This window comes from Plectropomus leopardus, chromosome 2 (genome assembly GCF_008729295.1).
Source record: "Plectropomus leopardus isolate mb chromosome 2, YSFRI_Pleo_2.0, whole genome shotgun sequence".
NCBI classification, from domain to species: domain Eukaryota; kingdom Metazoa; phylum Chordata; class Actinopteri; order Perciformes; family Serranidae; genus Plectropomus; species Plectropomus leopardus.
Window position 1 is genome coordinate 5,100,421 of NC_056464.1, and position 16,741 is coordinate 5,117,161.

General features: G+C 37.5%; 1 protein-coding gene across 3 annotated transcripts in view; it reads left to right on the forward strand.

Annotated features, from left to right (window-relative positions):
- fhit (fragile histidine triad diadenosine triphosphatase) overlaps positions 1-16,741 on the forward strand; it is a 401,046-nt gene that overhangs the window by 335,890 nt on the left and 48,415 nt on the right. Inside the window, exon 8 of one of the 3 annotated variants that reach the window (XM_042498840.1) lies at positions 11,614-12,054. The exons of the other annotated variants lie outside the window; for them this stretch is intronic. Coding sequence (XP_042354774.1) covers positions 11,614-11,640 — 27 coding nt within the window. The 3' untranslated portion in view covers positions 11,641-12,054. Of the gene's footprint in view, positions 1-11,613; positions 12,055-16,741 lie in introns of those variants that run through there. 3 annotated transcript variants of the gene reach the window in all.

Sequence of the window (16,741 nt, forward strand, 5' to 3'; positions counted from 1 at the left end):
TTTTTCTCTGAGGTGTTTTCTTTGCAGGGAATAATAGCTCAGTGTTTGTTTTCCTCATACCTTACCACTGTTAAGTGTTTATAGATTTAACACATTTATTTGGTCATAAAGACTATTTAAGAGGCAATAGAGCAGGTGAAGACCTATTCTCTTACACTAAAAACGGGGGAAACAAAGCCAGTTTGAAGCTGCACTTATGGGGATCAAAAGGCAACTGTCCATTTTTTTTACATTTTATTTAAAAGCCCATAAATTACAAAGTCACTATTATCTTGAAGGGATTTGATTTTTTTTAAGTAGGGTTGTGTGGGGGTAAACATTCATAGTCAGTATATCACATACAGTAAATGTCAGTGTTCACCCTCACCCCCAGTTTGGAGTAAAAGTCCACAGTCTGACACTGACGCTAAGCAGTGTACTGCAATGGATGGAAGTCCGCAACAAAACATATTTTAGCCACTCAAAAAAAGTCCTACCTGAAATAGTCAATATCAGTTGTAGACAACCTATTCCAACGGGGAAGCCATAAGGCTGGATGGCACCTACTGCAACAACCTGATATGCAGACAGGTGGCGTAACTTGAGAATGCAGCCATACAGAACCTGATAAGTCCACATGATATGCCACAGAACAAAAAACTCTGGACTTTCTTGCAGGAGTTTGGTGTTTGTCTCCTGTCTCAATGTTTTTTTGTTTTTTTTTCACCTTACCATGTGCCTCCTTCCCCTAATCCTAACCATCCGTGCCATGTTTGCGTTTGTTGATGTCCCAGCATTGGTTGCCATGTGCTGTTGTTGCCTAAACATAATCACATGCGGCATAATCCCACCATGCACTTGAGTTGACATCATGGTAACAGCATCCTGAAGGTAAAGAGCACATCCAGAAGGATAGCTAGAGAGTAATATATAGATGCATAAGTCCTCTGTAAAGCAGCAATATGTGACATCTTGTGGTGAGAAGGTGTTGTCCTGCCATATACTAGATTTTAACCTTGTCTGGTTTATTAATATGGTGGAAATAAGGAATTTAATTTGGAGTTTGTATGAACAGCAAACAATATCAGTAGCAAATAAAAACAGGAATTTATCCTTTTCTGATAAAACATTAACGTCAAATTTCAAGGTTCTATCAGCATTCTGCAGATGTGTAGTTTTGAGATATTGAGCTTCGAAGATTCCTATTTCAAATAGCAGAACATGAACTTTTTTGTTTTCTGACTAAAACATCCAAAAATGCATGTAACTCAATAAAAAAATACCCCATTTATTTTAATATATGTCAGAGAATAACTGTATTTCGACAAAAACGTGAAGGAGAGCCTTATAATTCTAAGGTGACGAAAAACCTTTTTCAGTAAAGGAATGCTTTTTTTAACACATCAAGTACAAGACCACCTCTGCTATAATAATAGCCAGTAGCTGCAGTTTTGAAAAATGCAAACTGAATTTGTGGGTATTTTCAAGCAACAGTCACTTAGAATAAGTGCTCATAACAACAGTGGATATGAATTACAGTGCAACAAAGTAAAATACTTGTGTCACAATATAGCTGAATAAAAGTGCAATAACAGAGCAGAGTTCCGAAAACAGCTCCTTGCAGTAAGACAGGTAAAAAGCAATTTATTACTTCCGCCCCCACTGCCAGGTCCAGTGCTTTATCAGATGCAGATAGTGCATGACAGTGAAGCCACACTCAACGGGCTGTTTATCGCTGTAAAGAGAAGGGATGGGACTCGGGAGTGCAGTTGTATTGTCATTTCATTTAGATGAGGTAGAGCAGCGCAGGAGGCCGCTGCTGCACGGTAGATCCAGTGGGCTGACAGCAGTTCCATGATACAGAATAGAGTCAGCAGCTAAACACTGTTGTAGCGATCTGTGTTTGTTCCACCCCCCCCCCCCCCACCCCATCTCTTCCTCTGTCTTCTCCACTGGTATCTCTGTCTCTCTCTGATGTACCAGATGGCACATTCAATTTTCTTTACAGCGTCACCTTGCTTAAAAAGAGCTGTCACGGCACATCATATTTGTGAGCCTTGTTTGTATCTTCCCTTTTTTCCTTTTCCTTTTTCCTTTGCTTTGTTAATTTTAGTCCTTTGAAACCCTAAGCAATATAGGCAAGGATAAGTGCTCTATTTCAGTCCCTTTGTGTTTCTGATGATTGTACTTAGCTTGTCATTTTCACAGCACCATGAGACTACTTGATATCCATACATCTGACATTCATGGCTGCAGCAGTCAACTCTCAAACTACAGTGCATCACAGTTTATATATGTGCAAATAGAAGAAATGCATTTTCCATACAGATGGTTTTGCTGCTATTGGAGCTTTAGCAGCAATGGAGCTAAATGTATCTGTTTTGTCTATGGAGTCATTATAATCAAGTGGTAAAGAGGACCTATTATGTTCTTTTTCATATTCAATATTGCTATATGAACATGCTTACATGCTTTATTGGTCAAAAACACTGTATTTCCCTCATACTGTCTGTGCTGGAACACTTGCATTCATGCTCTGTCTGTCCGTGTCTTTTCAAGCCCCCCTCCCAAAAAAAAGCCCAGTCTGCTCTGATAAGCCAGCATTTCCAGGTCTTCCTTATCTCAGTATCACTGCACTATCGCCGGTTGAATAATTGAACTGAGAATAGCAGCACTTTATATTATGAAAAAAATCACCAACAAAAGCCTCTAAATGTGTGAAAATGTTGCTGCAGAGATCCTGTGGAGCCTAGAAGAATAATCAACTCGAGAGTGTGCATTATTTTCAGAATTTTACATGAGGAACAGCAGCCTGTTCTCATTTCGAAATCATCAAATACCGTTGCTTTTACAGTGCTTTCAGCGTAAGATCCCAATGCGAAAAGCTACCTTTTGTGTCCACATAACAAGCCACTGGACAGCATAAGCGTCACTGTGTTATTTTATGCTGCTGGACGGCCAGATGGCACACGCCGTGGCTGTATGATGTGCCACTGGATGACGTCCGGTTGTAACACTGCCAGTAACAACGTGATATAAGGAGCGAGGATGCCTGTAGAGCAGATGGGAGTGGGAGTGGATGGATCAAACAAATCCTGGACTTTCATAGTTGAGTTCAGTGTTCGTGCCCTTGTTGCCTAATTTTAACCGTACATGCCATCATGTGTGTTTGTTGACGTCCTGGTTTTGGTTGCTGTGTGCTACTGTTGCCTAAACATAACCATGTGCAGTGAAATCCAACCTTTTGTTGACATCATGGTAGCGGCATCCGAGAACGTTAACAGTTGACGCAGAAGGATATCTATAGCTTAATATGATGACCCTGAAGTCCACTGCAAATATTTGACAACTTGGGATGAGAATGTGTTGTCTAAACACAACTGGACATGTTCCAGCAGGATTATGATAGAAAATTACAGAGAAATTAATTTATGTGCTTCCCATATAGTAGCATGTAGCTTTATTTAACAGTGTGGGCTACATATTTTATCAAAACCCAGAGAAAATAGCATACTTTTTTTCTTATCTGTATTGCTCAGTTTGAGTTATTTTCCTGATGTCATTTTTGAGTGACCGAAATACAAACGTATTTTGTTTTGTTCTTTTTCAGTTGGAAACCAGAAGCTTTATGTGAATGTTAATCTAGACCATTTACGAAGACGTTCTCCAAGAGCTGTTTAGTTTTCTAAAAAAAAACAATGCATACTGTCAGAGTCGATTATTCCTTTTGGCTTCACGGGACTACAAATGTGTATTTGTCATTCACAAAATGGCCTCAACATAGTCGGACACTATGGTAAAACTGTGGCAATGATATAATTCACTGGCGATTAGCATTAGAAAGTGCCAAAGCACTGTGTGTGTGTGTGTGTGTGTGTGTGTGTGTGTGTGTGTCTCAGAGGGAGAGCAGCAGAGAGATTCTATGTGATTTGCTCATTCATCCATTCCTCACCATGCCCCAACTAGTGCTCTAGAATAAACAGAGTAATGACAATGGAAGTTCAAAATGCTCGGGCGTCACGTGACTCATGGAGGCTTCGAATAGTTCCTGGAAGTGTCTAGCGGGTCATTTGAATACATTATACGAGGAGACAAAACGCAGATTTTCGCTAAATAGCATTCAATAACCGCATTGATTTACAATATACACAGATTGCATTGTATGTAGTTTCATCATTATATTGTTTTTTAAAGTAAAATGTGCTTATATTTGGAGATTACTGTTAACAGCCAGGGTTAGATTAGACTGATTAATGTCACACTCAGGAGATTCACACACTTCAGCAGCTCAAGGAGTCAGAGGCAACAGAAAAAAAGTGAGTGAGTGTTAAATAAGGGATAAATATGATTAAAATACAAAAAAATAAAATATATTGTAAAATAGAAAATACATATTTTTTTTTTTTTTTTTTTTTATATATATATATCTACACACATACATACATATATAGTATTTTTATATGTAAAATGTATAATTACATAGTATAAATATGAGTGATGTGGATATGACATATATGGTTATGCTGACATATTTTAGACTTACCATGGTAAAGGAGCAGGTTACTGTTTATTGCTTGTATATATAAACATGTATTTTATTTATCTTTGTCTTTCTACTGACTTACTTACTGCAATTAGTTAATATAATTAATATCTAATAAACTCAGAAACATAAATAGCACATCAAGCAGTTGGTTTATGTCCTTCTTTTGTGGTTTCCTCTGAGATAGTCTCCACCATGTTTTGCTGTGCTGCATGGGGATGATCCAGGCATGTAGAGAAAGCCACGCTGACATGCAGATGAGGAAAATGTTGTTGAGTAATGCCAGCAGAAGTAGTCTTACACTCACCACAGATTACAACTACAAAAAATATGTGAGGTTATCGTTTTTCAAAAACTGCATTAGGAAATTTTACCCAAACAAAGAGCACACCATTGAGAGGCCTTGTATATGGTTTAATAAAAATAAGAAACAGGGAGTCTCCAGGCTCCATTGAATCCTTTGTAGCTCTTTTGCTGAAAGAGGGAGGGAGAAAAGGACAGGACAGAGGGTCAGACATACGTTTATAGGTCTGGGTGGGAAACCCCTTTGGAAGATGAGGCATGTTTATTCCCCAACTTCAGTTATGGAACTTTGTAGTTGTCTTAAGTTTGTGCTTCTCAAATTAGCTTTTCCTGTGCTAACCTCAGCATTTGTCAGTAATGTTTCATATGACAGGCCTACAAATATTGATCCTTTTTTAATAATTTATCAGACCTTTTTCCTTTGTCAGTCTGCCCGTCCCTGTGTCCAAGCTTTTTCATTTGTGTAAAAAGGTCTAGCTACTTCATTGTTGTATGTCATCACACTACTGTTAATATAAGAGAATGATTTTATTACAAAGTGTAAACCACTGCTTGTGAATGCCCTCTACTGGATTTATATGTAAATGAACTGCATTAAACTAAAGCCTTCTGCATTTTTATAACCCGCTTCAAAATAGTTCCTCCAGCTCCTATTGTAAGTTACCAATATACAATAACAAGATTAAATATATAACACCATCATAAAAAATAATATCAGTGTTTAGAATAATTCCCCATTAACTCCTTAATGTTAGATGCAATTATTCAAGAGCAGGACATTTTAAATTAACAGGCTGTTAGTGGTGATACGTGTTCAGTATATACAGTAAAGTGTCCTAATGTAGCTTACTTTGTTAGCATATCTGTTGTTGCTTCATAAATCTACTAATTTAGCAGCTGATAATCCAATATCATGCTTTAATGCACATGTTAATGTAGCTAAAATATGCTGATAATATGAAAAACGATTCTTTAGATATCTTACCCTGTTAAAGCTCATCACAAATGTTCTTCTCTGCTGCATTTCCACCGCGCCTCTAGCAATTAATGCTACTTCCAGGAACTATTGAGATGCTCCACGTTCTGCCATTGCTGTGAAAAAACGTTCCATCGGAGTGAATGGAGATAACGCAACTCACTCTTAAAGGGCTCTGGCCACAACAATTTGAAATGCTGCATGCCCTGAAATGTGCAATAAAATGACTCATCCAAAAGGTCACTTAGGATGAATGTCAAAACATGATTCGAGAGCAGAACATCCGGAATACCATTGTGTTATCAGACCTGCTGTTACCAGGACAAAAAAAAAGAAGAAAAAGAAAAAGAAGAAAAAATCTATCCCACAGTTTTTTATTTTTTGTATGGATGAATGATTGTGCCATATTTAAACAAAAATGCTCATGGCTACCAAAGTGTGTAGACAAAGCAGAGGCAGAATGCTGTTCAGAAAACTCATTGTTGCTGGTTTATACAAATCAAAACACTGTTTTACGCCACCTGTTGAGTTAGTAAACTAATCAGAGGCAGAGTTGTCTGCAAAAGAAAATAAAAAGTAAAGTTTAAAGTCATCTTCTGCTGAGAACAAACAAAAGAGATGCCCTCGCCTTGGGGGTAAAAACTGTTTTTTAGTTGGTAACCAAAGGCCAAATTCAGCGATGAGCAAAATGACAAATACGACCTTGGACTCCAGAGAGTTTTCAAAAGCAAAGGAGTTAAAAACAGCTCTTCCTGTCAGGCATTGTTGCACAGCTACAGTGAATCACAGCACACACACTGTGCCAGCACCACACTGCTGGATGTGTCGAGGTAATGGACTGACCTACAGTGTCCTTCAGTTATTGAGTATTGCAGACGTTCTGTATAAGTCATGTATTTAAGACATGTTTACCTGATTTATTCCTTTTATTTATACCATCTCTAAGTCTGTCCTGGCTGATGGCTTTCATACTTCAGAAAGGTCAATGAATTTCCAAAGTTTTTTGACCTTTTAATCAACTGCAGGGAAAAAGACTCCAGTTGCCATTGGTCTAACAAGTCGATCTTTGTCATTGTTCTACAGCCCAAAGAATTTTTTTGACCCAAGACTCGTTTGTTTTTTAGAGAAACTTGGAATCACAAAGCTTAAGAAGGCAAAGTGGTCAACAGGACATTCACCTTTGTAGGTGTGCAGGTGTCTCTACAAAGCAGAGCTGTCAATCTACGTCTGTAATACCATTTGAATTCCATTCCTTATTATTGTTAATATTTGAATTACATTTAAAAAAATATTCAAATGTAGCCTATTACTAATATTTACTACATACCATAGACAGGCTTCTGAATTGCCAGTGCTACTATGAGCATGTGGTTAGTCTATGTTCTGTCTGCCAGAGGGTATGCCAACATTAGCCTGCCAAGAAACACCAACAGGTTATAAAATCCACAGTGTGTTTGGGATTAAAGCTTCCCCAAAGGCACATGGGGGAAGTCAGACCCCCATGAAATCTTTTCATTTCAGCCCAAACAATGATTTGTATCCTAAACCAGCCCATTCTCATTTCCACGTCAACAAATATCGCTGCTTTGTCAGAGAGATTTCAGAATCATACACATAGTATGATACCCCCCTCAGTGGCATCAGTTTGTAACGCAGTCGTAAGCAGTCAAATCTTTAGGGGTCAGCCTGATGGCACCTAGCGCTGTAGTATTTTATGTAAATGGCCAGCATCAGCTGGTAACGCAGCCAGACAGAACCTGTTGTGGCCATATGATATACCGCTGAACAGCGTCAGATTTAAATGCTGCCGGTAATGAAGAAATAAAAGGAGCTGTAAGATCCCTATATGGTTGGCAGTGGTTATGGATTGGTCCAACAATCCCCAGACTTTTGTCCAGGACACTGATGTTCACTTGCCATATAAATGTAGTGCCAAAGCCATTATGTTTTTTTTTTTTTTTGCTAATCCTGACCATGAACTATTGAAGTCCTGGCATCATGGCATGACCATGCAGGAGGATACCCAAAGTGTAATATGTTGCATGCAGGAGTTCTGTTTTCGCTTCATATTTGAATTTGATTTTTTTTCCTACACTTTACTATGTGCCTTCTTCCCCCAATACAAACTACTTGTGCCAGCATGTGACTTTGTTGACATCCCAGCTCTGGTTGCCATGTGCTTTTGTTGCATAACATTACCATGTGCAGCACAATCCGACCATGTATTTGTGTTGACATCATGGTAGTGCCATCCAGCAATGTCAATAACACACACAGAAGGATACCTAGAGTGTAATATGTAGATGCAGAAGTCCTCAGCAGAGCAGCAATATGTGACAATTTGGCATGAGAAAGTGTTGGAATTTTGTCCGTTTTTGAACCAGTTTCGATTGGTGATTTGATCAAGATAGATCCAAATAGAGCATCAATAATAATGTCCAGTAAATTATCCCACATAAATTATTGTACTTTTACATAGATTGTTGTATTCACCACATCCAATGTATCTCACATTTATAGATTCAGTCCACACTAGCTTTGATTTGATACCTGCCTAGTTCCAGTGGGTGAAATGATGGACAGAATCCACAGTCCTTAGTCTGCACAAAACTGCATTTCAAAGTTCAGCCAAAGTTAATATGAAGCTTCAGCAGTCTGTTAGCCAAATCAATACAAGGGTTTCAGTATCAAATCCCATCTTTGTGTTACTATCCCTCCACTGCAGCTCAGCAAAACACAGAATGCCAACCTTTTAGGACCAAAAAGACTAATAGAAGAATTTTTTTTTTTTTTTTTTAAAGTTTGAACTCAATGAACTACTCACTGCTGTCACATAGTAGTACACCACAGTATTCTCCCTTTTGCTTGGCACTTTTTGTTCATCAAATATTTGGGATATTTACTGAACTACCCTGAATAAAGTGGTAAAATGTAAACTCAATGGCCATCCCACAGAGTAACTATCAAAAACCTTTCTATAAAAATATGATTAAAAATATATATATTTTTAGAAATATTCTCTAGACTTGGGCATGGGCTGAGGGAAAAAAATACAAAAAAACACTTGGATGCCCTGAAGTTACAATGTACTCCACTAGTTTTCAAGGCTAAACAACTGATCAATACATCCACATGAATATCTAAAACTAGAGTCTACAGCATAATCTAATTCTCTGCTGATCCTCCATATTTGTATGATATTCCAAATTATCTACTACAATTTGCAATACAGTGATTTTTTTGTGTCATAATTTTAGCCAAAGGAAACAAATAATTGACAGAAAGAGAGATTTTTTGGATATTACTAGTATGAGTATGGGAGGCTTTATTTTGGTGTTCAGGTTTTATTTAAGTAAAACTTTAATTTATTTTCTCATATTCTCAATAAAAAAGTTTTAAAGTGCAAGTCTTAATAATCCATGGCACATTGTAGGATTTGTGCAAAATCAAAATGCCTTTATTTAACAATATGTACTTAAAAAGACCAACGTGTTGCAGAAAGCACAAGTCTTCAGCAGTTAAACAAGCTTGGGACATGACAGAACCTTATAGTCAACTTCCCCCTTATCAATATGCTATGTCCTAGGCTCATTCGTGTTGAGAAAAAAAACAAAAAACAAACAGATTTTGAAAACGGTTGAAAGATTAGTCCAGGGGTCTGTTACAATCTCCAGGGACACCTCCCTTTGTTTATAGCCACATTAAGTAAGCTCTTGTAAGCAAAACTCTAGCTAGTAACATCAGCTACATGATGTATAACTATGTCAAGAGAAGTTAGCGTAATGTCAGATCAACAGTGTCGGCCAGATTTGCTTCTTCCTTATTTCTGTGGTAAAGAGATTAGGAAAAGGACAAATAGGTTGGTTGCTGACATATTTGTAAAATGACATGAATCATTGTTTGACAAAAAAGATAATAGCAAATGTCTCTCTCTTTCTGTCATCTCCGTAAGGCTATATGTTGCCCCAAAGTAACTTTCAACTTTTACCGTAAAAACAGACCAGTGTAATACCACGGTCTGTATTCAGTAATACATAGAGTGCTTTACTGATCCCCAGAGGGTTTGAAAGGGCACATACCAGTTACTATAGGGGCAAACAATGTGTGAGTTCTACCTTTTCATTGAGACTGCAAGCCTCAATATGCATTGTTTTGCCTTCTTTCTTAAAGTGGACTGTCATGAGATGTACATACAGATAAACATATGCAGCTTGTTAGTCTGGTCACATAAACATGTCCAGCTGGTGACCCAGTCAGCTAAACCACAAAGACCAGCAAGAACTGGGGTCATCTAAGACTGTCTTCGACCATCTAAAACTAGCGACCAGCATCAGCTGTTTTTTTTTTCTTTCAGTAAGGTTATCATTGTGAATAAATCTTTCTTTCACAAACTGTAGTCTTTGCTGTTGGTATCTTGAAGCTATATTGTTTATTGCCCAGAAAACATTCCAATATACACTGCGGCATCAGCCTAACAGAACGAATGTAGCCATGTTACTTTTTGCTGAGCTTGTCCGCTCAGCAGTAATAAATAGAGGGGTGGGACTTAGAACTGGTCAAATGCACACTGGCAGGTGTTTGCTTGGTTTTATAAATGTGAAATTTTTTTGGTGTACACATATTTTCTCATGTATATGTGTGGAAACATTTAGCGTAGAGTCTCTTCACAGTTTCATATATAACATCTCAATAACTGCCCAGTCTTTCCAACTTCAAAACTACACTACTGTTACAATTATATCAAGACATGGATTTCACAGTTTGGCATAAGAAATATAACACAGAGCAAAATGTTCTTTATGATTAACTGTTTACAAGCTAATGATCTAGAAAATGTTTAACTCACCCCTTTTTTGGTATGTTGTCTTTTTGTCATTTTTCAAATGCCATTGTACATCCAGTTCTAATTATCCATACCGCATCTCTTTCATTGGCAATACACGTTCATTAAGTGTTTGAGATTGACAAACCCTAGATACTAGGTTATAATTATTCCCAGAAAGCAGCTGGCAGTGCTGTGTATACCCTCCTTCCTCATCAGTGCAACAGAATCCATCTGACCAATGAAACGCTGATCAAGTGTCTGTTCCTTCTAGAAATATTTAAATTAAACTTTTAATCAAAATGTCAGTCTTTCTAAATGAAGTTGCCACTCAAGCTCATTGCCTCCTCTTGAGCTTGTTACTGCCTTTATCAGTGTGACATTTCAGCTCATCTCATCTCAAAGCTGTGAGGAGTGTTGATAGACACGATCTGCCCTCTAATTTCCACACAGCTTTGTGGAGCGAGAGGCCCTGTTGGTCCTCTTCGATTATTAGCCACGTGGATGCTATGGCTTCAAGATGCTCTTGTCATGGACATTAGGTCATTTCAAACAGGAGAGTTAATAATCAGGGAATGGTCTGGAGAGTCCATGCCTCTCCCTCCTCTCTGCACTCAGCCTCCTCTGGGAGCACTGCAAACTCAGTTACATTTGTGCCATGCTTGTGATATATGAACACAGCTCACAGCTCATGATTGTTAAAATAATGATGTTTTCCGCTGTTAAGTGGTGAGACTTGTTCTTTCTCTTTGCATTCTGTTATGGTTTAGACATTTGTATTACAAACACTCCTGCTGTTACCCCAAAGCAGAGCGCTGCTGTTGCCAGATGCAAATATCAGCACACTTTCAACTCCTCAAATACGGCAGCTCAATCAGTGGCCCTGCACTTCAAACTATGACGCTCTAGCATCAGTTTTGCATGTGTCAGTTTCTGTGCCAATTTCTGCTTGTTACATGCTATTAAGTGTTTCTACATGCTTTATTGTAGGTACCTGGACTTGCTGAGGTTCCATGAACTGAATCTACTGGATCAGTGAAGTGTAATTTGACTGAAGCTGATTAGATCTGATAATATTCGACTTAATATTCTTTAAAGCATACCAAAATTAATGTGCTACTCTTATCATCTTCATCAACTAGACAAAAATGCATCCTAGCCCTAACCCCTTACCCTAAGTCTAACTATCCCTTTAAAATTTTTGCTAACCATAACCAATCCCTTCCCCTGGCCGAAACCTAAAAAATTAACTGGAGTAGGGTAGGGATAAATTATAAATTATAAATTATCCTTACCCAACCCTGGTTAATTTTTTTCTTCACCCTAACGACCTCCTTCTTCTTGCCTAAGCCTAATATTTTAAAATTATGATTCACAGAATCAGATTTTTCCTGGAGGTGAAAAATGTATAAATGTTTTTGGTTCTTTTTAGTTAAGCCACACTGTTAATCTCTTTTAAAACTTAATACACAAGTAGTTAGTGTTTGCTTCAGTAAAGTGTTTGTGAATTTCATTCCTATTTTTTTTCTGCATGATTATTTGCATGCTATTCATTTTTCTTTTTCTTTTTTTAAAACTAATATGGATTCTGAGTTTGACATTTATGAAAAGTACTTGGGAATTGAACAATTAATCCAGGTTGTTGTATATCTTAATTAAAAAATAATATAATAAAAAAATAATATGTTTCCCTCTATTATTTTTCTAAAAAAATCTTATAGGCATTATCCGATTCTGTTGTTTTGTTTTTGTTTTTTTTTTATCTTAGACAGGGATGATTTCTTTCTTTATTTCTTCACTGACTAACTATTCCCCCCCTTTATTTGTTACTTCTTTTGTCTTTATTACATAATTAAGATTAATCATATGATTTAGTTATGATTTATGGAGTTATAAATCCCCATTAGAAAGTGCTAAAAATATTATAAAAACAATTCAGTTAGTTGCCTGCACTAACATGTCATTAGAGTTTGTTTTAGTCCCCTAACTTAAACCCAACCCTGCATCTTGCATCCAAATATCCACCCCTTAAAACAAACAAAAAAAACTGGGTCAGTAATCAGCTTACATTTCCAGTCTCCATCTTTGTTTTAATGAACCATTCTGCTGTTATAAAACAACCTGCAGGGTTTTTTTTCCAAAGATTTAATTTCATTTATTTGTGATGAAAAACAGCTTTTTGTACTTCTGCCATGTAATTATCATGGCAAAAGTCTCAGCCATAAATAATGATGACAAAAGAAACACACCAGACCTGCCTCTATTATCTTTTTCTGAAATGGAACTAATGATTTATTTTATTTCCTTGCTTGATATCTGTTATTGTGGCAGCAGTAGTGCTGTAGATCAGAATTGACCCATATAGGCCTCAGAATTTAATCATAGCAGTGACCTGTATTTTATGCTTCTCTGTCTACATTGTGGAGAAGGTAATGAATCTGCCTGGCAATCAGATAAACAATATAGTATCTGGAACAGAGTAATTGCTAAAAACATCCATTGTGGCCCCCTCGATAATAGGAACGCTGATACTGAGGTCAACTTGTGTCGTCCATCTCATTGTGTGTATTTTTTGATAATTTAGCACACAGTGAGGCCCGATGAAAAGGATCAGTCTGATTATTTTCTACCTGTTCTTCTATGCCGACACTGATTTTCATTGTACTGATTGATTCTGGTCAATATTAGTTTGCTGCACTATAGTCTACAAAAACACCCTGTGGATATTTGACAGTTACACACAAGCACACCAAGGCTAAGACAATATGCTTTAAAGGTAGCAAACAGCGGCAAAAAAAACCAAAACAAAACAGACAGTAAGCCAATATCAACATTAAAGTTTTCAAAATCTTTAAGTAGTTCTAAGACTTTTTATGCTTTTTTGGACAACATGCTGTACTATGACTTTTTATGCCACTTTGGACAACATCTATACTGTGACATTTTTTGTTCAATGGGGCAGAAGCATTCTGTATGTTTGTAAATGGATAATTCTGGTTCTGCTGCTACTATCAGTTACAGTATCAAATCAATCAAATCAAATCTTTATTTGTATGGCACTTTTCATACAAAGAGTAACACAAAGTGCCTAACAGAGATTAAAAACAATAACAGAAATGAAAAACATCAAAGAAAATCAAGAAAAATACAGACAGCCTGACCCTCCCACCCCCACATATAAGTACGCAACAAAACACACACATTCAGGTAGATATTCCCACACATATTCGCAAAGGCACCCGAACACCCCCCCTCACCACCCACACACACGCACACATACACCAACACACACCAGCTGGTACTAAAGAGACATGGCTAGGCACTGAGACTTGAGGCGAGGGAGAAGCTACCTTTGGGGGCCAACCTCACTGAGAGAGGTCACGGTCCAGCATTGCCAGGGCGCCGCCCCAGAGACCATCCCAACCCGGGCAGACAGGAGTGCCCGCATGAAGATGTCGAGCCCTCTAGCCACCCGGGCCGAAACAGTCCACGGTACAGCGCCCCCAATGGTGGACCAGAGACAACTCCCAGTCCGGTAGGCCCCGATGAGGAAACACTGGAGCTAAAAACTAACACAATACATAAGGTAAAGAACATAAAAGCTAAGAACATAAGGGACTAAAACAGTAAAATAAGACAAAGAATACAAGTGCACAGTAAAATAGTTTAAAGATTATAACCGCTAATAAATAAATAAATAAATAAATAAATAAATAAATGGGAGACTAAAACAGTGGAATAAGATAAAATAAAAAACTAGAATAAATAAATAAATAAATAAATAGTTAGTTAGTTAGTTAGTTAGTTAAAAGCCTGATTGAAAAGATGGGTCTTGAGCCTCTTTTTAAAAAGTATCATGACATTGTTGTGATTAAACTAACTGCATTTATCTGGGAGCTTTGCAACACTGGTACAAAAATGAGCAAGAAACATGAAAAGTTTATCCAGATTGTCAAAACCAATTTATTTGGAGTTTAAATTGTATGTAATCACACATTCATTACTAATGTGTTAACAAGAAAACAGTATGGAGAGTACAGGAAGCCAGGCTTCCCAGTATGGATAGTTACAGCATTTTGAGTCATAAATTTACTATTGCTTTGTTTTTTTCTTTCAAAACATGTTGACTGATCTGTTAGCTGGTTTAAAACCTGTCTCAGTGTGTAATGTTCATGTCTGATATCCCATGTCGCTATTTACTTCAGCGAGTACCACATTCCATTAACTGATAGAGCCCTGGTTGATGCATCAAAGGCATAACTCAGTATGCGCTAAACCATAGTTTTCCTTATTACCATGAAACTTTAAAAGCCTGGGCTGGCATTGCTTCAACAACTGAACTTAACACATCATATTTAGGACAGGCATCTATATGGGATAGGCTTTTAGTTATTTTCACACTAAACTGTTGCCCAGTAAAGATGGGAAATACAATCAAATTGTTTATCTAAACCTCTTCTTGCCAGTATTACTATGTGCTTTGGTTCTCACCACATCTAAAAAAAAAAACAAATCAAGATGATAGATTTTTGTAGACCTTAAGTTTGTAGCAGTTAACTTTCATCAATAGAGTCCAATCAGCTCACCATGTTAGCATCAAATGCACTTTGCCACCATCCACCAGCCTGAGCCCTACACACTTTTCTCCAGAAGTAGAGCGGGGTCGTCTCTTATTGGAAGGTCAGCAGTTTGATCCCCTGCTCCTCCAGGCAACATGTCAAAGTATCTCTTGCGTTAGTAGCTAGTAGCTCTATAAGTGTGCATGAATGGTTACTGAGTAGCAAGTGGCAAAGTGCTTTGAGTGGTTAAAAAACACTAGAAAAGCCCTGAACAAGTGCAGTCCATTTACCATTTTTGCCCTCTATAACCCTCTAGTTGACATTGGCTTTATGTTTTTAATTGTTTGGGTCCCACACACCATTCTGCTCCATACAAAATACAAAATAAATACAATAAAAAATATTTAGTTACACAACTCCTCTTGTTGCTCAAATCACCTGTTGCACTCAAAGTCCTATCCTCCTCCACAGACAAATCGAATTATGCTCTTACAAATCTGTGCCTGTGTGCTCTTGAAGGTTGACTTACATAGTGCATTGCACTCAAATTTGTTTTGTGCTCTCTCAAATCTTTTTGATGTAAATATACATCCCCATACGGTCGCCCTCTTAAACAAAGAGTCCCATGGGTGCCGGGGGAAAAATGACTCTCACTTATTTAGATTCCTGGTGATAATGTTTCATTCCACGCTGTATCTTCCAAATCGATCTATCCTCCCATCTCAATCCATTTTATTTTCTGCAGCCACATCTTAATTCACCACTGACACTATCCCAGCGATGAAATGCACCGTCTCAATTCTTCGTCCTTCTGTCTCCACCTCCAAAGTCTGATACTGTCTGATTTTATTCTTTATTAGATATTTATTGATACCTGTTCTCCTGAAACTGAGTGATTATATCCAGTTTTTTTTTTTTTTTATCATTATTTGGCTTCAATTATCATCTAATGTGCAGGATATGATGGGAGCAAAACAGGGGTTAGGTCTTCAGATTGTCCTGTGTGGTTGGCATTGGCAGGCAGCATTTGTCTTTTTTATACTTTAACATTTATTTGTATTACATTTTAATAAATAAATAGTCTCATTTGCCATTTCCCACTACATTCTCTCTGAGAAAGGAAGGTATGACTTCTTCTTCCATAACCTAACTGATAACTTGACCTCTTGTTGTTCAGATGATGGGCAATCACTGATGAGTGGAGCCGTCATTTACCACTGACCAAACTGTAAGGTGGGCAGTTTGCACTGTAATAAAAGGTTATACTGCAGCTAATATGAAATAGCGATGCCATCTTTGTCCATCTCTTTTTGATTAGCTCAACAGAGAAAATCACAAACTTTTTTCTCTCTGGAGATAACTTCTCTCTCAAGGTTTCCATCCAAGCAAGTCTGGTGAACGTTTTGAGAAGGTCAGCAAAGGATCTATAATATACTTTTCTTTTAACTAGTGTGATATACATATTCTCAAAAACAACATAACAGAATGAAAAGGCTGCAAGTGACTCCTCTTTATGTTTATTAAATTATGACATTCCTACCTGCATACCTACCTACCTA